General features: G+C 39.2%; 2 protein-coding genes across 7 annotated transcripts in view; one reads left to right on the top strand and one right to left on the bottom strand.

Moving 5' to 3' along the window:
• The window catches only part of DMGDH (dimethylglycine dehydrogenase), a 39,432-nt gene extending 38,256 nt beyond the window's left edge, over positions 1 to 1,176 (bottom strand). For 2 of the 6 annotated variants that reach the window (XR_010352304.1, XM_064403252.1), the window contains exon 1: positions 911 to 1,069. Coding sequence is in view for 4 of the 6 variants with exons in the window: in XM_064403252.1 (XP_064259322.1) it covers positions 911 to 960 (50 nt within the window). In the remaining 2 variants the exon portion in view is untranslated. Of the gene's footprint in view, positions 1 to 96; positions 877 to 910 lie in introns of those variants that run through there. The other 4 variants (XM_064403255.1, XM_064403254.1, XM_064403253.1 and 1 more) reach the window with 4 other exon arrangements.
• An 809-nt stretch (positions 1,177 to 1,985) lies between these two features.
• LOC135289564 (betaine--homocysteine S-methyltransferase 1) lies at positions 1,986 to 19,151 on the top strand. Its single transcript, XM_064403259.1, has 8 exons — positions 1,986 to 2,126; positions 5,849 to 5,981; positions 9,816 to 9,934; positions 11,917 to 12,108; positions 12,688 to 12,835; positions 13,678 to 13,860; positions 17,450 to 17,678; positions 18,165 to 19,151. The coding sequence occupies exons 1-8, from the start codon at positions 2,088 to 2,090 to the stop codon at positions 18,337 to 18,339; spliced, it is 1,218 nt and encodes a 405-aa protein (XP_064259329.1). The 5' UTR covers positions 1,986 to 2,087; the 3' UTR covers positions 18,340 to 19,151.
• Positions 19,152 to 21,152: the final 2,001 nt, after the last annotated feature.

Raw genomic sequence — 21,152 nt, 5'->3', positions numbered from 1 at the left:
TACTTACTTAGTAAGGCCCCTTAATAAATTTCTAAAACCAATGTCAGTAGACTATGTAAGTGTACATGTTCATAAAGAAAAAAGCTTGATACTTACTTTCATGTTCTGTCTATTTTGCCATGTTCACAGATTCACAGAATATTCTGAATTGGAAGGTACCCACAATGATCATCAAGTCCAACTTCTAAGTGAATGGCCCATGCAGAGACTGAATTCACAACCCTGGTGTTATTTGCACCATGCTCTAAACAACTCCTACTTTGCTTAAGACAAAACATTATAGAAACAGTTTTTTGTCAATGGCCCACACCTCCTGCTCCATACTGTACTTTCAAAACTATTTGATTCAGCATAGACCAGAACTGCTGCCATAAGCAGCCCTATTCTTCTGCAAGTCAAGAGATACTCCTTTACTGCCTCATCCACAGACAGCCAAGCAGCAAGCTACACGTGGAAATCTATCACAAATTTTAAGTAATTTTTTTGTATGTGAGTCAAGGTAGCACAGGTTATTACAGCCTCAGTACAGGCTACCATGAAACAAGAGTATCTTTCTCTTCAGTTAATCTATACTCAATTTTATCTCTCCTCTCCTCATACCCTTTCAACTTCTCTGGCAACAGACTTTCTAATGTATAACTAGTCTTCTACATCACCCACTCAGAAATAAAGTTTTATGTCTTATGAATGGAGATCTTATAACATTTTAAATGCAATTGCAGGCAGAACATGCACCATGCCTGTACAACAAGTGGTGGCAAATGAAAAGTAAAATAAGTGGGAGCACAGGACACCACAGGTGTTCCGTATTTGGTGCACCACACACATGCATGGGTTCTTTTTTCTGATTACATATTAATTTTTGCAAGTTAACAGTAAGCTGTTTAACAGCCAGATGTGCGACACTTACACCAGCTTCTCTACTGAATTTGGAGGCACATGGTAATCAAGGTCAAGCATAAAGACTTTTCTTACTGTTCTTTTAGGCTGCGGATTTGAAATCTTCTCATATGCCTTTCAGCTTTTTTCAAACCTTTGCCCAGGAGCCCGTAAACTAAACGGTCACTCAGAGGTTTGATCGTGCCAGTTAAAACCGGTCATTATTTGCTTATCGCTATGTCCCAGAAGACAACAGAAGGGACCTCGCTACACCAGGTCAGCAGCGCACCCCGGGCTGGATCCGGCTTCGGCGCAGCAATGCGAGGCGCAGAGAGGCACCTCCCGGCCGCAGGTGCCCCAGCCGGAGCTGGCTCCCGCCACCAGCGCCCCTTCTGCGCATCCCGGACAGCAGCGGCCCCTCTGCGCGCGTCCCCCGCCCGGCCCGGCCCGGCCCGGCCCGGCCCGGCCCGGCCCGCACTCACCGCCCCTGGGCGCCGAGGGGCCCGGGCCGGCGCGGGGGCCGCAGCCGCCGCAGGGCTCCCCGCAGCACCGCGCTCATCCCGCACACGCTCAGGGATGGACCGCGCTGGCTCCGCGCCGCTCTCCGCCGCGTCCCGTCCCGTCCCTGCCCCGCCGAGCCCGGCCCTCCCGGAGGAGGGCGCCGGACCGCCCCTCGGGGCAGGGGGCAGCCGGGGGGGCAGCGGGGGGGCAGCAGGGGGACAGCCGGGGGCAGGGGGCCGGGGGACAGCCGGGGGCAGGGGACAAACGGGGGGGGCAGCCGGGGGGGCAGCCGGGGGCAGGGGACAGCCGGGGGGGCAGCAGGGGGGGCAGCAGGGGGGCAGCCGGGGGGGGGACAGCCGGGGGCAGGGGACAGCCGGGGGGGCAGCAGGGGGACAGCCGGGGGGCAGCAGGGGGACAGCCGGGGGGCAGCAGGGGGGCAGGGGACAGCCGAGGGGCAGCCGGGCGCCTCGGGAGCTCGGGCGGGGCAGGGGCGGCGGGAGGGAGGGAGGGAGGGAGCGGGGCTGCCCCGGCCGAACCAGAGCGCCCCGCGGGGTCAGGGGCCGGGCCGGGCCGGGCGGGCTCGGCGCTGCCCACAGCGTCCCGCCTCCTCCCGGGGCTATAAACGCGCGGCCGGAGAGCCCCGGAGCCCAGGATCGCGCCGAGCCGTCGGGGAGTAGCCGTGCAGCCAGCGTCCTTGGGCGAGGAAGATGCTGCCGATCAGGAAGACCGCGAAACAGGGCAAAAGGGTAAATCTCCCGTCTCCCTCCGTCGCGCAGCCCCGGCCGCTGCTCCCCGTGGGCACGGGAGCCGCGCCCCCGTGGCGGAGCCCTCCGCCGCCCGCCGCGGGCGGGCACTGGCTCGGCGGGCCGGGCCGGGGCGGCGCGGGGGAGCCCGGAGCCGGGCAGCGCTCCTGGCACCGGGCACAGCCCCCGCCGCCGCGGGGCCGTGTCCGCCGGCTCCGCAGGGGAGCTGCTGCTCGGCCGGCACAACCCGCGACTCCCGCGGGTCAACCTCCCTCTAGGGTACCCGGTATCTCCGCAGGTAAGGCGATCTTGTGAAAACCTGAAATAAAGCCGTAGTAGTTTTGCCTGTTCAGCATCGAGACGTTAAGGGTATTTGGACATCGCTGTGAGACAAATAAACTAGATTGATCTTAACGCAGTCACAGCCCACATAATCTTTGTTTCTCTGAACACATAGAGTGGAGCCAACAGAGTTCAAAACCATTTAGTGTATTAATTGATACACAGATTAAGCAGGACTTGCACCATACTGCAATTTTAAATAGTAAATATTTTAAGGCTAAGCTGTCATTGGATGAGGTATCTGTCTCCAGCATCCTGTGTGCTCTGTTTAAAAGGTCCAGGTTGCTCACCCCTTGTTTAATATGACTGGTGTTTATAATATCAAAACTTCTATGTATGCATGCCCACTGCTCCCCCATATAAAGAAATAAGCCAGTATAAAAAGTAATCTAGGCATCAGCCATTCATGCCATTAAGGCAAACCTATGAGCAATATCTAAGTCAAACTCTCTGACATATATCAGAACTGGCACCCTGTGCTGCTGCTTGACAAGGTCAGCAGAATCACGTATTCTGTCTTCTTTTTAAAGGGCACTATTGCCATTAGTAGTGCCCACCTTTCTCAGAATGGGTTTTACTCATTTTTATGTCTAGAGCAAAAGAGCAGAAGGATATGGAAAGTCTGAGCTCTAAGTCCTACTGGTAGATTGATTATAAAAGAAGAAGGTATGGGGTGTTTGTTCTGCTTTTTACATTTTGGCATATACTACCTAATTTCAACACCTAGCAGAAATGCATCCTGCAAGCAGTGGAGTTCTCTTTAGGGATTGAGATGTGAATTGTTGTTTCAAGATTTATTTTCTCTCCACTGAAGAAAAGGTGGATTATAGGTTGACCAAGCAGGCTTTGCACTCACACAGTACAGTTACATGCCTAAAGATGGTAGTAGGAATATTTTCATAGAGGCATTTGCACTCATGCTTTCCATGTGTAGGTGTAGGGACCATGTGATGCAACTTCATTCATAGTAGCAAAAGTAAAGCAGCAAAAGACAGCTCAAAAAAGCCTTGGATACCTTTTTACATATACTGTTTTTTGTAATTTAACACATTTTTTGTCTCCTACCAGATCATCTGACAGTACAGTATTGATCTGGATTAGACATAAGCGTACAGCAGTAGGTCTCTGAACAAAACAATGTTCATGCTGAATTTTGGTTAGCTGTAGGTTAAATAGGTGGTATTTTGAATGGTATATAAAGTAAAAATGGTGTGAAGAGAAGATAGCAGACCTATAATGCAGTCTGCAAAAAGGTTATTTCCATTTGCATCCAGCATGACTGACAAACTAAGGTTTTATTAAGTATTTTGTGCTTTGTATTTATCTCTCCTGCCATGAGATACCCTGGTGCTAGTCTTAATATATCACAACATGTTAAGGGGCCATGGTCTATTCAAACGTGGCTTATGTTTCTTCTCTGTGTCAAAAGTGAAGATTTTCACTTCAAAATTAAATAGACTGTGAAGAAAAACTGCTATTAAATACTAGAAGTGACTTGTTAAAGGAAAGTTCTGTTGTAGTACATTTAAATACATAACATAATAACAAATATAATACTTATATATTATGTGATTTTGTGTCTGTTACTCAGTGTTCAGTTAAAAAACAACTAAGGCTGCCTTTACATTAGAGATTTCTTTTTTTTTTGTGCACACCTGTTCTCTGCATATCAAATTTCTGATAGGCTTCATCTGCAAAAGATTCTTTGGCAGACAGAGGAAGCACGGACTCAAGCAGTGAGCTTTTGCTGGCTCCATTTGAGGCATTTTGTTACAAATGAAAGTTGGTTTATTGCAAGCACAATCTTTACAAAACCTCCTGACATTTGCTCTAAAATTGTTTCTTCCTGGTTCTGTGGAAACAAAGATAAAAACTTGCACACTTTGTTGAAGTTTTAAAGTCAATAAGCTCAATGTTTTGGCAAGTCCATAGTATGCAATGGAATCTGATGCAGAGATTTGCAGGCCAACGCTTGGCAAAGCTGTGCACAGCAGCACTGTACAGACCAGTCCTGCCATTTTGCTGCAATGCCAGTGCCTCAGCCAAAGGAGGTGATGGTCTCAGCCAGGCTTTGTAGCCTCCAAGGAGCCTTGCACTGTTGTGCATGGTACTGAAACTGGCACAGCTGGCACACTGCTCCTTACTGTAGGAAAGGCCTTGTTCTTGTTCTGCCTAAACAGCAGTGCTGAGACGTCATAAGTGTTCGTCTTTGTTGGATATATGGCATGAGAAAATTGTATTAGTGAAAAGGAAATTATCAAGAAAGATAATAACTGGAGTTTAAAGCGTAATTGTAAAAAATCTTGTCTACTAAATATGAAAATCACGCTCAACTCTGTGTCCATAAGGCTTTTCTTTTTCCTACTCCCTCAAACTTCTTCTGTTGAAATGAAGAAAGCTATGGATGGAAATTTCAGTCTTACCCTTGATTAATTCTTATCCTGTACTCATTACCTTCATATATGTAATCTTCATTCAAGCACTTTTTAATATAGATGGAATTATGGTTGCCATCCAATAGTAGAAATCAATCCTACTGTAATAGTAGGTACTTTTTAGAAGTTTTGAACCAGTCAATGAAGCAATTGAAGGAATAAAAATGCAATGTATTTTAGGAGAAGCCAGCATTTGTTCACATGTTTTTCAGTTTTACAAAAAAGATAATTGCTGCTTTCCTTGCATTAGCGTGGCATTCAAGGGAGAAGCAAGGTTAATCTTGCAGAGGGTTTTGAAAGGTTTGTAATTTGGCACTCTAAAACATTTCAGGGCCATGCAAAACAAACAGGATTTTCTTTCATTTTTAAAATCTGGGTAAGCAAACCCAGGCCTGTGAAAAGACTGTCAGAAACTGCAAGTCAGCTTTCTGAGACGTGTCTTGTTTGGTAGGAAACTGTTGCATGCTTACTTTTATGTGATGCCTGTTGTGCCATCTGGAGTCACAAGCTGCTTGTGGTAAGGGTCTGTGAAGGTGGCATTGGAAGCTAGAGAGCAGATAAGCTAATAAAGAGATCAGTGGTACCAGTGTCTTATTTTAAGCAGTTTCTCATATATTTTACAGGACAATTTGAGATGGCGTATTACTTTCATAGGAACAGAACTGGACCACTGACTTACAGTTCTGGAAACAATATCTCTGGAATACAATATAACTAACTGATAAGAAGTCTTACACATAATATATGTGTGCATAATAAAACCTTGTGCTGCAAAAGAGCACATCCACCATTCTTTATTTAGAATTTTACAAAGGAAATTTATTACTTATTATTGTCGCAAAAATATTTCTGCTAGCTCACAGATATTTATGTCTGCCTTGCAAATACAGAAAATAGCCACCAAACTGAAGAACTGTAATTGTTAACCTGCCCTCATGCTTTCTCTAGGGTATTCTGGAACGTTTGGATGCTGGAGAAATTGTGATTGGAGATGGGGGATTTGTCTTTGCTCTTGAAAAGAGGGGATATGTAAAAGCTGGGCCCTGGACTCCTGAAGCAACTGTAGAACATCCAGAAGCAGGTCAGTTTTACTGGGAAATGATATTCCTATAGTGAATGTAAACAATGCAATGGTTGGGTAAATACTAAATATATAGGAACTCCTAGTAGATTTTTAAATACAAGTGTTCCTTGACACTGTAGAATAGCATTAAGAACGGCCTAAAACCAGCTCATCTTGCCTGTTTTACTTGCTCTAACACTGGCCAAAATAATTTGGCTCTGTAAGAATGAGTAGTGCAAACTTCTATTGATACCTCTTAGAAATGCTCTCCCGGTTTTCAATAACTTGCATCCCCGGGACTTTTTCAGGCAAATGTAGTTATACTTGTGTTTAGTAACATTCAGTGATTTCTCTCTGATGGATTTGTCTGGTCTGTTCTTGCGCTGATCATTTTAAGCTTGTCATTTAAAATATCTTACAAAAATGAATTCTGCAGTTAACTATCTGTTTTGTTTTGTTCTAGTCATTCATTTATACTTATAATCTAAAATATTTTTTATTAATTCTTCAGAGAAATTCAGAGAAATGGCAGTTTTTAATAAACATCGTAATGGGAGTATTTAATGTTTCTGGTTCCACTGTAAAATGCAGAATGATAAACCTGATAGGAACCTAAAAATTGTAATAAACATTTTGCAGAGTAGCTATCTTAAAGTGGACACATAGAAAATGACCAACTATTCTATGCCTTCCAGTGTAAAGATTAATCATAGTGTTAATCATAAATAGTGCAGAAGAAGATGGTGTTATCTATTTATGTATGCTTCATTACAAGAAAGCATTTGGCCTAGTAATATGATGTGCAGTTAATTCCACAAGTTAATTCAGAATATCCTGGGAAAAAAGAAATTATTTCTTCTAAGTGTTTTCTATTTCAAGTTAATTTTTTCTGCTGTGCAGGAGAAGAAGGAAGAGAAGTAGAAGGAGAGATATGTTAGTTCTCTCTGCTACATTACTTTGTACACTTCACCTATTTATTCAGCCTAATTCTTGTCAGCCTTCAAATGTCACTTATGTGTCACTTAGCATCCCTAATTTAGGGTTATGGGCGAATGCAGAGCTCCAGGAAAGGTTTAAGGATTGATGACCTAATTTTCTGACTCTCATCTCCCAAAGAGACATTGTATCATGTCTCTATTTTTCCCTGTGTCTACCTCTGTCTGTCCTTGCATGTTCCATTTTACAGCTCATAGCACTTGTCCCATGCTCTTTCTTTTCCCTTTGCCTGTTATTTTTGCACCTCAAAAGCCCTCCCCACTCTGCACATGTCTCTTATAGGCTATTTATAAATGCACCCCTCAGGTCAAATCTGTTAATTTCTTTTTGTGCAGTGGGGCTCCTTTCCCTCCACACTTTTGCTCCTGCTCATGCCAGGGTCATGTTACCTTGAAAACAGATGTAGTAGAACACAAGGAGCAACTGGCAGAGACAGTGGGTGTGAAAACCATACAGCTACAAGAGCTTCTTGTCTTTATAAGGAAAGGAAAAGGAAGGAAGTTCTGAGAAGGCAGCAAGGAATTAAAAAAATAGTTCAAGGCCATTATCTGTATTACAAAAAAGGAGGTTTTCCAGACTGGTAATTGTAGAAATTAGGAGATCTATATTTTTCTTCTGAGGCAGATCACAGATTGCTCTGTGCTGAGCCATATGCATGGGTGCTTATTGCTCCTATCTCCTTACAGCTTATGTCTGTGTCTTTTATGAAATGTCCAGCTCATGATGGATTTAAATTAAAAATTGGTGTTAAACATCTGACTCCTAAAATGCATTGAATTATTAATAGTGGTTTAGCCTCGTGTGACTTATTCCCATTTCTCAAATGCTGGAGGAAACATGCTGGAAGTCACAGAAGTAAACTACAGAGTGGTTTGGGTTTTTGATATTGCATAGGGCTGTGGGTTTGATAAAAACGACAGTGTATTTTACTGGTAAAGACTATTTGCTTGAGCCTGAATGAAATTCAGGCTGATGCTTTTTGTTTCCCTCAAAGTGTATCCCATGTCTCCTAGTCACAAACCTGGTATTTTGGGGTATGAAGTTCCTTAATTACATGTGTTAGATAATATTTCATTTTCCTACTTATGTCATCATCCATATTCACACAAAACTCTGGCATTCTTCTAGGAATGGTCTATTATCGAAATGTCATAGAGCATTTATGAAAATATTTGTAGATTATTTTCCCCTTTCCGTATTTCCTGACCAATTTTCATCAGTGCTTCCTCATTCAGGAGAATTTAAAAAAAAAAATCAAAAAACCACTATAAACATACAGAGATAGTCTTTTTATTTTGGATCAGTGGCCTATTGTTATGATGTAGGAAAAAGAATACTCCCAGCACTACAACTTTTTTGTCTATTCATAAAGATGTGAAAATGAAATTTGATTCCAGGCATTCAGGCAGATTCCAAACACTTTTTGAACAGTAGCTCTGCTATAACCTATGTTCCTGGAAGGATTTTTGTGACTGCTGGGCAAAGAAGCACTTTGTTAAATCACCTGTATAGCAAGAAAAGAAGCGCTTTGTACTTACCCAAGGCCGCAACTAGAAATAAAATACTGTATCAGTAGAGAAAAATAAGGGACACTACACCAATCCCCTACTGAAAGCAGACATGCTTGCATGTGTGCGCGTTAAATCTAGTAACAAAATGCTCTTTGAGCTTCTCTGCTGTAGAAAGCTATGTTTGTTGCACGATATGGGAGGAATTTTATTCTCATGACAAGCTTGCATGGATTTTTAGCGACACAAACTGTGCCTATAGACAATGAATTGTGATAAACTAGGACTTCAGGAAAACCTTTCTAAGCATCTGCCATAGAAATTGCAGTATTCTTGTGTGTGTAGGTAATAAATATCTTGTGTATAGTAAGTAAGGAACTCCTGTGTTTGCTATAAGCTGTTAAGCATTTAACTCTGTTTTAGATGATCAGTAACATTCTAGTAATTATTGTAATTATTCTGTGGGTATATCTATAAAATCAATTAACAGTTCCTGTTCTGTTGCTGCTGTGGTAATTGCAGTGTCCTGCTTACAGCCAAAAAGGCATGACTACCATTACAGAGCCTTTTCCCAAAGTCCTAATGTAGGAAATTTGTCTATTCAAAGTAATGGTAACCTTTTCTTTAAAAGGATTTCTGTCTATATAGTAAAATCATGATGTGGAGACATACGGGAAGAATTAACTCTGTGCTGTGAGTCACTTTTCTGGAGCAACAAATCTTTTAAGTAAGGATGTATTTAACAAAATAGAGCTTTCATTTTGTCCGGCTCTTTTAAAACTTTGTTGGGGGAGAAAACTCAAAAATGAAAAATAGAGAAGGCAATGAAACACTGTATTCTTTCATATAATTATCAACTTGTCCCTTAATTTGTTGCCATGATACTTTCTCCTGTTTTCTTCTTCATAATATAGAAGCTAAAAGACAGCTTTTTCATTTGAAGAGCCTTTTGTCTGGTATTCCTTGTTATGCTTTCATGTTCTTTTGTAAGACATCCATTATCCCTTCCTAAATCACTATAAAAAAGCTCTATAAAGCCCTATATCTGGGAGATCTGAAGGACTTCAGAAAATAGAGGATTGTCAAGGTGGCAGACAAAACTGACTCTGCAGCTAAACTATATAGAAATCTTCAGTCCTTCTTAGCAGAAAAGAATTAAGAAGAAAATTTTCTACCCAATGTTTTGATGGTGAGAAGAAAGAAATTCTATGCAAACCTGAGTACTGCTTCTAATTGCTCACAATTGGTCTTCTAGTAAACACAATGTCACTTATTTTACAGTAATGTTACATCAATAAATTCTGGATTTGGGGATAACACAGTAATAACTTTGTCTTTCAATTTGCAGTTCGTCAGCTTCACCGAGAATTCCTCAGAGCTGGATCCAATGTTCTGCAGACCTTCACCTTTTATGCCAGTGAGGACAAACTAGAGAACAGGGGCAATTATGTAGCTGAAAAAATAAGTGTGAGTAAACCAGTTTTGGAGATACCAAATAAGTTGATCAATTTCAAAAGGTTTGGCAAAGATATTATCAAGTTTGTCCTAACAGTTTTGGCTATATTTGAGGACCAGAGAATAAGATGATGGAATTCAGAGTTTGAAATAGCAAAAAAAGCAAGGTGAAGTGACAAAAAACCCCAAACCAAAATAACAATCAAACACAAAAGAGGGAAAGGATGAAGAGAGGAAAGAGAATGCCCACAATGTATTTTTCTGAGGAGATGGGTTTACTGGAGTTTAGATGCAAAGATTGTAAGGAGTACTAAATGCACAGGGAGAAAAACTAGTGAAAAAAGAGATGTTTTAGCATCCAGAGAAATTACTGAATTGTAAAAATGGTGAAGAATCTTAGAGAATAATGAATAGCTAATGAGAACAAAATGTTTTTAGAACCACATCTTCATTAAGTAGCAACTAAAATAATCCAAGCTGTACACTGTGTTCAGTATTCCCCTTCTCTTGTGTGAAGGTAATTTTTTACATCAGCAGAAGTACCATGTCAGTGTTTCCTTACCCCCTACATAGAGGAATTGTGGGATTCTGGATGTGTTTACTAGACACAGGCCCAAGGTCTAGTGGAATTCCTGGCCAAACATTTCTATATAATACCTTTGTGACTAGAATGTTTGGCATTGAGTGGTTTCTCAGATCCTGTTCCTTTGGTCCTACTGTGCATTCTATCTTCTGCAAACTAGAGAAAATTCTCCAGGACCCAGGAAGGGAGGAATGGCTGTGTCTGTGAAGATATCCTCAGTCAGAAATTAGAACAATCTGGACACCAGGGAAACACTTGAGGCTTAATTGAGTGCATACCAAAATGTCATATGACCAAATTTATCTGAAATGCTGTACCTTTTACATTCAATAGATGCAACACTGAAATGTCTGCAGTGGTAGTCCCAGAAACACAGTAACCCTGGAACAAGCCATGCTTCAATTCTTGCTGACATGCAAAGTTGTAGAGGCTGGAGAGCACCTGGTATTTGGATTGCATTACATCAGACCTCTCAAAATTCATTTCCTGCCAATTCTAGAATCGGGTTCCTCCAGGATTTAACTAATTTATGGTTCCACCTTGCAGAGTCCCCAGACATGTACCCATGCACAAGTGCAAATGGAAGACAGTCTGTCAGCAACAGCTTTAAAAATCAGCTGGGTTTTTTGAGGCAGCCATGTAAAACTTTAGTGGAGAGAAGATTGTGGACTTACAGACTTCTAAATAGTTATGGACTGCAGAGAAACCTGCTATAATCAATACTTGTTAAATACCACAAATCATGATTCTTTTTCCCAGATAGTTTTTTTCTCAGTTTAACCTCTTTGTGAAAAGCTGTTCTGGTCATCCCAGTTTAGATATAGAAGGAATATGACTTCTGGTCTTGGTGATTAATTAGCAATATTTTTCCCTTTCTTTAAGTTGGAAACTTTAATATCACATAATTTATGATATATTTTTAAAAATGTCTTAAATAACCCTGTATGAATATTATATTGGGGGTGGGGGTGTTAATTATTAGAACACTAAAATACATTTTAAAAAAGAAAGGTTTAAATTCTCATCTATGTTGTTTTCCATTCACAAATTTCATAATGAAACATATGCTTACGTGTGACTAACACCTAAGAGGCAAAGAAAATTCCACTTCACACCAAATACTTGTTTTTTTATAGGCTATTTGTGTCAGATCTATTAAAGGTGATATATTTTGTGGTGTTTGATAATATGATAACTTAGAGGAGGCAAGAAATTATTTTCCTAATGTTTGTTGCTGTTTGAAAGAATCTTATCTTCCTAATCTATCTAAAAATCCATTTGATTTTAATTACATTTAGTTTAAATTTAACAAAAATATGAAAAAGCCATTATGACTTCTGACTATTTTTGTCCTTCAAGTGCTCAGGATACCTCTGGTAAGATAAAACTAACAGACTCTATGTTCACACAGTGCCAAAAAGTGAATGAAGCTGCTTGTGACATTGCAAGAGAAGTGGCTAATGAAGGTGATGCTTTAGTGGCTGGAGGAGTCAGTCAAACACCATCTTACTTAAGCTGCAAGGATAAAAGCGAGGTTAAAGCAGCCTTTCAAAAGCAACTGGAAGTCTTTATGAAGAAGAATGTGGACTTTTTAATTGCAGAGGTAAATCTGTAAAAATAAGCACGTGCCTTCAACTGGCACCGTGTTAACTTTTAAGATGTCTAGCCTACTTTAGGAACTGTCACTACATGTTGCTTCTTTCAAAATTTTCTGCTGTGCTTTTATCTCAGTAGTATCAGCTATTTTTGTAAATACCCACCAACATCTGCAGGTGTTCTAGAATAGGATCTTTGAATATCATTTTCTATCTAAGTCAAGTAAAATTCGGTATGGATACAGAGAAAATGTTGTTGGGATCTTGACTAATCCTTATTTCTTCCAGTACATGGAAAGCAACCTAAGATGACTTTTCTAGTTGACTATAGGTCTTGGGTTAATCCTTGATTAACCTCCCCTGTGGGCATTCTTGTTCTAAAACAAACGTATAATTCTTTTTAATTTACTTTTACTCACTTTAGAAAATCCTTTTTGAACTGTGTGGCCAGTAAACTCAATTGAATCATGTTAGTATAAATCAGAAAATAAGCAAACCATTGTATTGATGGTTAATTTGGGGTCTGGATAAATATTTTTATATTTCTTTGGTGAGAAACAAAATAGCTTACTTTTAATTTTTTTCAGTATTTTGAACATGTTGAAGAGGCTGTCTGGGCAGTTGAAGTTCTAAAAGAATCTGGAAAGCCAGTTGCAGCTACAATGTGCATTGGTCCAGAAGGAGACATGCATGGAGTGTCCCCTGGACAATGTGCTGTCCAGCTGGTGAAGGCTGGTAAGAATCTGTTTTAATGTCCTTTGAAAATATGGAACAAAGAAAAGTCCCTAATTATTTAAATAAATATATGTGTATGTCAAGTAGGTAGCTTCCCAGTTGTATCTGATAGAAGTTTGACTCTGTAGAAAAGTTTTTGTATGTACTTTACTAGAACAGTCTTGTAAAAGCATATGGAAATAGAGCTATGAAATCCTTGATTATTGGTATGAAATGGGTAAGAGCATGTATTCATGATACTGAATACAGCAAAATCCTATACCCACTCAAATTTCATTGCAAACCCATCCTTAAATTCTAGAATCACAAGAGCAAAGCTTTGTTGATTCTCTGCTCTTGTTTTTGCACACAGTTCAAGCTCAAGATGAGAGAATTAAGAGAATGAAAAAATTAATAATAGTGCCTAGGAAAGGCTGTTTTCTACAGAACAAGGGGAAGGGGAGAAATTGATCAGGGGCATGATGGGTGAAGATAAACATATCTATTCTGAACTGTTCTTTTCCTTCCAAGTTATAGTTGAAATCCAAAGATAGAACTTGTTTTAGAACCTGTCACCTGTTTCCATGTGTTTCCATGTGTGGCTCTACATAATCAGACTTCACTGACTAAATCCTGTAAGAAAAAACATCTGTAGGAGGGTGGGAGATGTGATTCATCATTAGAAAGGTAAAGAGGAGTGCAGCTGAGATGTAAATGGCATGATCACCCTCACCCAGAGTTGTGCCTGGCTGTAGCACAGCTCACTGATGTGAGGATGGACAGTACTGCTTCTAGAGGGCTTGGGAACTTTCATTTCCCACTTCCTGGGGAGTTGTGACCTGAAGTTATTTTCCTCCTCCTAGGTGCTTCTATAGTTGGAGTCAACTGCCATTTTGATCCAGAAACTTCCATCGAAACTGTGAGGCTGATGAAAGAGGGCTTGCAGGCTGCTAAGCTGAAAGCCCACCTGATGTGCCAGCCGCTTGCTTTCCATACTCCTGATTGTGGAAAGCAGGGATTTATTGATCTTCCAGAATTTCCTTTTGGTAAGACAAGGGTATATTTTTTGTAGGTAGTGTTGCTTTATTGGCTGTTCCTGGCTTTTTTTTTGCCTCCAGCTTTTAGTACAGCTGAAGCTGCAAGGTGTCCTTTTATTCAATATGATGAGTCCTAGTTATCCTGTCTGGCATTTTATAGGCAGATCAAAATGTAATATTGGAGTAAAGATCATCCACAAAGGGAGAATGTTTCAGTAGTATCACGGCATGTAACTCAACGTGTAATTATGATGAAAAGAGTTAAAATGCTACAATCCAAATTAATTTTAAAAATATTCTTCCTCATGCTGTAGAATCCTGTTCAGGACTGCTGTAAACAGTCCAGAGAGCAGCAGCAAATGTAGTAAAAAAACCTAATTTTTCTACGTTGTGATATCTATTCCAGGCCTACATTTACTTGTGTAAGGATTTAATGTACAAGGCAGTACAACAGATATAGGAGCATGATTATTACACTCATAATAGTTAAATCTTGTGTGACTGTCTAATGTACGTGACATTAAAGAGACACCAGAAAGGGGACTTTAATATTGCTAACAAATTAGCAGTTTGGAACAGAAGTCTCCATGTATGCTCAGGAGAAACTCTACAAAAACTGCATTTAATATTTATATAAGGTTTGTGTATTTAGGGCTTTTCATGTGAGTATTTTGCCCTGTAACATAGGGGCAAAATCAGCTTAAACATTTTAACGCTGATTAGAAAATTCTTTCCTTTTCAGATAACATACACCCTTCTTTTCATGTCGGAATAAATGGCCCTAAAATATTCACAATTTGAATTTGTAGCAAAAAAAAACCTGAGAAGTAGATGTGATTTTTCAGGAGGCTTATTGTTTTTCTTTAAATTTCTCTCTTTACGTAAATGAAGGAAAGAGAATAAAGCATAAGCCTGGGGCATTCATTAAATGGTAATAACACGTCTGAGTCCTGAAAATATCTAAGATGTTTAAAAGTGTAAGGAACTCATTTATCCTATTCATTACTTCATATAGTTCCTCTGATTGCAAGCACGAAAAAAAAATCAAACAGATGCAGTGAGCAATCAAGTGAATGGAAGAATTCACTCTGGTTTGTTATTGTTCTTGGCTTGTGTGCTATAAGCAATCTGTATGACATCTCAGCATTTAGAATTTCCATGAATAATTAATTGGTGAAGACCAGCTCTGTAAGTGTTTTCAAAACTCAGAAGCAGCAATTGATTGCTTCACAGCAGGTAATCTGTTCAGTAAATCATTGTTAAACTGACCAAATTATTTGGTTTTCATGAAGGCAACAACAAAGAGATATTTAGATACCTGAAGAGTACATATACTCTCTACAGGGCAATAAGATCTAAGTTTCTAGGGAAGCGTTAGGTATGTTGTATTGACAAACTCCAGCATTTAGATGCCAGAAAGATTTATTTTTCTGTAGATATTTTTCCATTTTTCTATGTTTTCTCTTCTGTTGTACTGCAATTTCTCTGAAATGTCACCAGTTAAATAAGGACAATGTTTTAGAAAGAAATGACCTGGTCACTGAAAGCATACCCAATTATATCAAGGGTAGATATATTGAGGGGACAAATCTAGGAGCACATTACAGTTTTTCCTCATCAAGAACTGTTAAGTTAGAGATATTTAATTCTGAATAAAGCCAAGAAAAGTATTGCATTGACAGATGTGGGAAAAATAAATAAAATGTTAGTCAGTTTTGGGAAGGTGTCTCTCTACTTTAAAGACAAGGATGTTGTGTGGGACAGTATCAAGTGCTTTGTGGAAGTCCAGGAAGGTGATATTCATCACTCTTCTCTACCAATGCTGTAACCCCATCATAGGAAGCCACCAAATCTATAGGCACGGTTTGCCCTCACTTAAAGTCATGTTGGCTGCCACCAATCACATCCTCATTTTCCGTGTGCCTTAGTACAGCTTCCAGGGGACTTGATCCAAGGTTTTTCTGGGCATTGTAAGACTGACTGCTCTCTCTTTCTCTGGCTTTTCCTTTTCTGCCTTTTTAAAAGTGTGAGTAATGTTTCCCCTTTTCCAGTCACTAGGAACTTCACTGGACTGTCACAACTTTTCAAATCTGATGGACAGTGGCTTAGCCACTTCATCTGCCATCAGATCAATGCATCTCATCAGGTCACATGGATTGTGACAGGGTGATGGAGATGACAGGGAAACAACCTATACTGTTCCCCTGACACTTCATTGCTTATACAGGTGTAAGTTGAGTGCACAATGATGCACTCTTGCTGTTGATCGTTTGTATAAATTTTGCATTTACTTTTAAATTATATATGAAAAAGAGGAAATAATGCATTTCTGCTTCTGATGCTTTCTATCACATCTGCAGCACTGTACAAAAGCTTGTTTTTATTTGAACAGCTTTCTAAAATGCTTAATCAAAGTTTTCCATGCCATATTAGTCCACCTACTTTTTCTTTGTCACGGATCTTTCCCTCTGAAACCAATAATTTTCTGTATAAGAATCTTTAATTGTTTCCTTTCTGATTTTATTTGTAAAGCTGATTCTTAACTACAAAATGGACTTAGGGTATATCTGCTTTATATCAACTTATTGGTTTTGGGACAGGACATAGGGACATTCTTCAGTCCTACTCTCTTTTGTCTTGCTGGAGCCTTACTACCTCAACCACAGCTTCTTTGCTCCGCAGTGTTCAGTGCACAGACGTGATGCTGCACTTAACTGATAACCATGCTGGTTCACATCCTGCAGATGTGCATATGCATTAAGAACTGGGAGGATTTTTGTTCTTTTATTTCTGTACTTTCATTTCTTAAAGTTTCTTCTTCAGTCTCCATTCTTTTCTTTCCAGTTATGCCACTTTTGTTCCTCCAGCTCCTTGAGGTGTGCTTTTCCTTGCCCTTTTCACTTTTTACTCCTTTTCTTCCACAAGTCTTCTCTCTCAGCCCTTGTTATTCCATCACAATGCTCAACAAAACTTACAGCAGAGATGGCATTGTAACTTACCTACACACAGAACTTTCCACAAGGAATGAGGTGCTTTGAGGCAACAAACTGCTCATGTCTGGGATTATAACTAAGAGTTGGGCTAAGAAATAGCTAAGATCCCAGCTGAAACAACTGGCTGCCAATATCTGATTGTGGAAAAAGGTGTAATAAACATTTCTGAGGAGTAATGAGCAGGATTATTCCTCTGCCAGTAGGCTGATACCTTCTCCTTTCACAGATCAGCGTGTGGTAATCAGTTTTCCCAGGTATTGATTATTAGGAAATGTAGCCATAACATTGAAAGTATTCCAATTCTTCAGCTAGAAACTCTGCAGAATGGGAAACATGATCGGCCTCAGAAGATACTAGGTGCTGTTTTGTGAAGCCAAGCATGCTTACAAGCACAGGTCAGCAAAGCACTGCAGAATCTGAAAGGCAGCCTTCTAAAAGTTTCGGTCACTGATTCTAGGTCAGACAGTTCAAACACATACATCTACATCTACAACCGCTTTTGCAAACAAAGTGCTAGTGTTTCAACAACATGATTTCTTACAAAAAAATGGATTAAAAGTTGAATGGGCCATGGTGGAAAACTTAAGATATCAATGTCTTCACAGGTCTGGAGCCAAGAATTGCCACCAGGTGGGACATTCAAAAATATGCAAGAAAAGCCTATGACATAGGAATTCGTTTCATTGGAGGCTGCTGTGGATTTGAGCCATATCATATCCGAGCAATAGCTGAGGAGTTGGCTCCTGAAAGAGGATTTTTGCCAGAAGCTTCTGAGAAACATGGTAGCTGGGGTGATAACCTGAGCATGCATACCAAACCCTGGGTCAGAGCAAGGTATGTTTATCTGACCTGGAGACCAACACACCTTTTGTAAAGGCTTACATTGCTCCACAGAGCACACTGACTTAGTCACTGACTTAATTGATATGGGCATCTAAATATCACTGTAAACATTTTTTGTTGAGAATTATATGTTTTATGTTTAATCTCCAACAATTAAAGCTGACCTAAGAACAGAGTGAAGGAGAGAGCAGGGTGAAGGAGAAGTAGGGGAGATCCTGTGAATGTAATTCATGACAATGAAAAGGAGAATATTGTATCAGTTCCTAAAGGTGGCTTGCTTACAGTATTCCTTTCAAAGATGGAAAGATACTTTTAAAGCATGTAGCATTTAATTGCATATTTTCATTCATACTTCTATATATAAATATATCATCCATCTTTACAGGTTAGATGACCCTTTGCAATCTAAGTCACATTTCCTTCAATATTATGAGGTACTGCGGAAAAAAAACCCTGAGTTTCTTTTTCTTTATTTAGGGCAAGAAAAGAATACTGGGAGAATCTGAAGCCTGCTTCCGGCAGGCCATATTGTCCTTGCATGTCAAAGCCAGATGGCTGGGGGGTGACCAGAGGAGCCAAGGAGCTGATGCAACAGAAAGAAGCAACAACTGAACAACAGCTGAAGGAGCTCTTCCAGAAAAAGAAGTTCTAATCTGCAGTTATATAGATCTTAAAATGATTTATCTACAGACCATTTTCAGAAGAAAATCTGTGAAGATGAGTGCTGTGTTGATTTATCAGTTAAAATGTAATGAAAGAGACAAAATGAAGAAAAAAACATGATCACATAGTAAACATGTCTAACTTTGATAAAAAATCCTTCTCTGAATAAATAGTTTAGAGAATACACAGTCAAAACTAATTTTGGATTTTCATAATAATTGAGCTTCTGTTAGCTGAGTGCCATTAATTGGATAGACACAGAACTACCTGGAAAGTAATAACTGGCTCAACTCACCTGTGAAAAAAGAAAAAGCCATCTATAAATACAGTGTCCGTGGACTTCAACTCCCAAGTCTGTTTTCAGTTTGGTATTATAGGAGCTTCATCAGACCTCAAGATTTGCTGAGAACTAGTGCAGGAACACACAAACTGCCAGTTATTTGTGGTCACTTTCTTGGTTTCAAGAGAACAAAAGTAAACTGAAAAAAAAATTATATATATATATATAATTGTAATCAAAATCTAAGAAAAATGAGATTGTGCAGGAATTTCTTATATGCAGACAGCTTTTAGAAGAGAAAATCGCAGGTAGCTAGCTCAGTTTTTGTCTTAAGGTGCCATGTACACAAGATTTACTCTTCTGGGGATTAAAAGGCTTAAGAAATTACTCTGCAATCTAAAGAAATGTCAAATATATTAAAAATATTGTTATGAAATAGTACTGTATTATCTTCACACCTTAAATTGTAAAACCTCAAAAAATATATTGTATCTCCAGTAAAAAACTAATTTTCAAATGATGCAGCTGGTTTCTGGAAATCTTATTTTAATTACTTTGTTATGTCAAAACAGCAGGTTTCTAAGATATAACTCCTGTTTAAAAGAGTAGTACAACACAACATCCTTTTTTTTTTTTTTTTGTTGATTGATCCACTCTGCAATTTTACTTTTAACAAATGAAAAACTCTGTTCGGAAATAGATCCATCCACTTAAGTTCAGAAAACCCACATAATTTGTACAATGGTTTGTTTTCAAACAAGATAGCAAGGGTATATTGAAAACTTGTAAAGCACATATTTTCATCATTTGTTTTTGTGAAGTACCATACAACTTCAATTTCTGTTTACAATGAATTTTCACCTACATTAAGGCAACTACCTTTATGAAAATCTCATCCTCACAGTTAGTGTTGAAAGATGTAGTTAGACTACTTTTTATGTATAAGCTTATTTCCTTGTTTCTATCCATGCTGGTGTTCTGCAGTTAAGGAGACACATATGCAACACTTCAATGAGAAACTTCATGCATCCTTTTCAGACTGTTATTGGCAGACAGGTTTAAACCTGCCTTCCCCAGGCTTAAAACATATTAAACTACCTAGTAGCTAGAAATTTTGCCTGAAAGACAAAAGCAGACAAATCAAGAAACTAGATATTTTAAAATGCAGATTATTTGGAAAGTGTCCATGTAACTATATATATTTTATGTGCTTTATAAGCTCCTTTCCTTCCTAAGTGATTCTCAGCATTACCTCTGCAGAGAGTGGAACATTGCAAAATCTGTAAAACAGGAACCCCAGATCTTTGATCATCATCAAAATGCTTGTAGCATTAAGAACATATGCATGATTAGATGGCTTAAAACAAAGGCTACAACCAGTACACAAGTGTTTTGAGCAATTATTACCTGATTAGGGACTTCTTGTTGCACAGAATGCTGTTTGACCATCATACACTAACTATACAAGTAGCTGGGCTGATTTTTTAGAAACTGTCATAATGTGCAAAAATTTGTATTGAAATGAATGACATCACAACACAGAATACTGAAGAACCTGGTATTTGTGAAGATACTATTTTGATTTTTTTTAAAATTTTATCCAGTTTGAAAAGGTTGAATTTGAACACATTATGATGAAAAATACTTGAAGGCCATTTAAAGACAAGGAAAATGAGAGCTGGCCCAACAGCAGGGTGAAACAAACATTCCTTGCTTTATTCATATCACAGGCTGGGCTTATAAAGGAATTTCCAGTGGGATGGAAACTACTTCAGGGTGCTTTATTGATCACTGGTAAACCCAATCTATTAAGAAAACCCAAACTCCACCAAAAAAATCCAGCACTGTCCTCAAAAAAACCACCATCCAGCAAAGCCAACCAAGCTACCAAGCTTTCTTTCCCATTTCTTTCTGTGTAATTACTTAGGCATAAGGAAATGGTTAGATTTCCACATGTTCCTAATGGTTAGTTACATTACTTGTTGAGGAAATAAGAAAAGCCAACAGCACAGTCCTAGGAAATTTGGTTCCCTGGAAAGCCTTTCTGAAAACTTTAGGAAGTGAAAGGGGATTTAGAGGGCTAGCTCCTGTATTCAGTGCTCTAAGGATCATTTATTTGTAGGACAAGGTGTTTGCTTAACCTGTTTGGAAATAAATCTAATGATGTTGCTTCCATGACAACACCAGCTTAATTAATGTCTACAATTACAGAAACACTAAATATTTTGAGTTGGAAGGGACCCACAAGGATTGTCTTTGGTTACTTCACTCTTTATAAATTTTTCCTAATTTGAATATTCCTTGATGGAATTTATTATTTATTATTTTTATTTTTTTTCTCCATTATTCCTTTACAGCACATTAGAGACATGAATTTCTTCCTTTGCTAAAATTTGAAGATTTACATACATTCCTTACTTTTTTTTTTTTTTTTTTTTTTTTTTTTTTTTTTTTTTTTTTTTTTCTGTGAGCAGAAGTGAAGTGGTCTGAACGTTAGAAGTACAGATCCAGAAATGAAAATC

Source organism: Passer domesticus, chromosome Z (assembly GCF_036417665.1).
Source record: "Passer domesticus isolate bPasDom1 chromosome Z, bPasDom1.hap1, whole genome shotgun sequence".
Classification (NCBI taxonomy): domain Eukaryota; kingdom Metazoa; phylum Chordata; class Aves; order Passeriformes; family Passeridae; genus Passer; species Passer domesticus.
Note: the sequence above shows the minus strand (reverse complement) of the source record. Positions and strands in the feature narration are given on the sequence as shown.

Excerpts from the sequence above, each read along its gene's own strand:
- LOC135289564 (XM_064403259.1), top strand. The coding sequence starts at position 2,088 with ATGCTGCCGATCAGGAAGACCGCGAAACAGGGCAAAAGG. Across the intron at positions 2,127-5,848 it reads CCGCGAAACAGGGCAAAAGG|GGTATTCTGGAACGTTTGGA; the intron begins GTAAATCTCCCG and ends TGCTTTCTCTAG. Across the intron at positions 5,982-9,815 it reads TGTAGAACATCCAGAAGCAG|TTCGTCAGCTTCACCGAGAA; the intron begins GTCAGTTTTACT and ends TTCAATTTGCAG.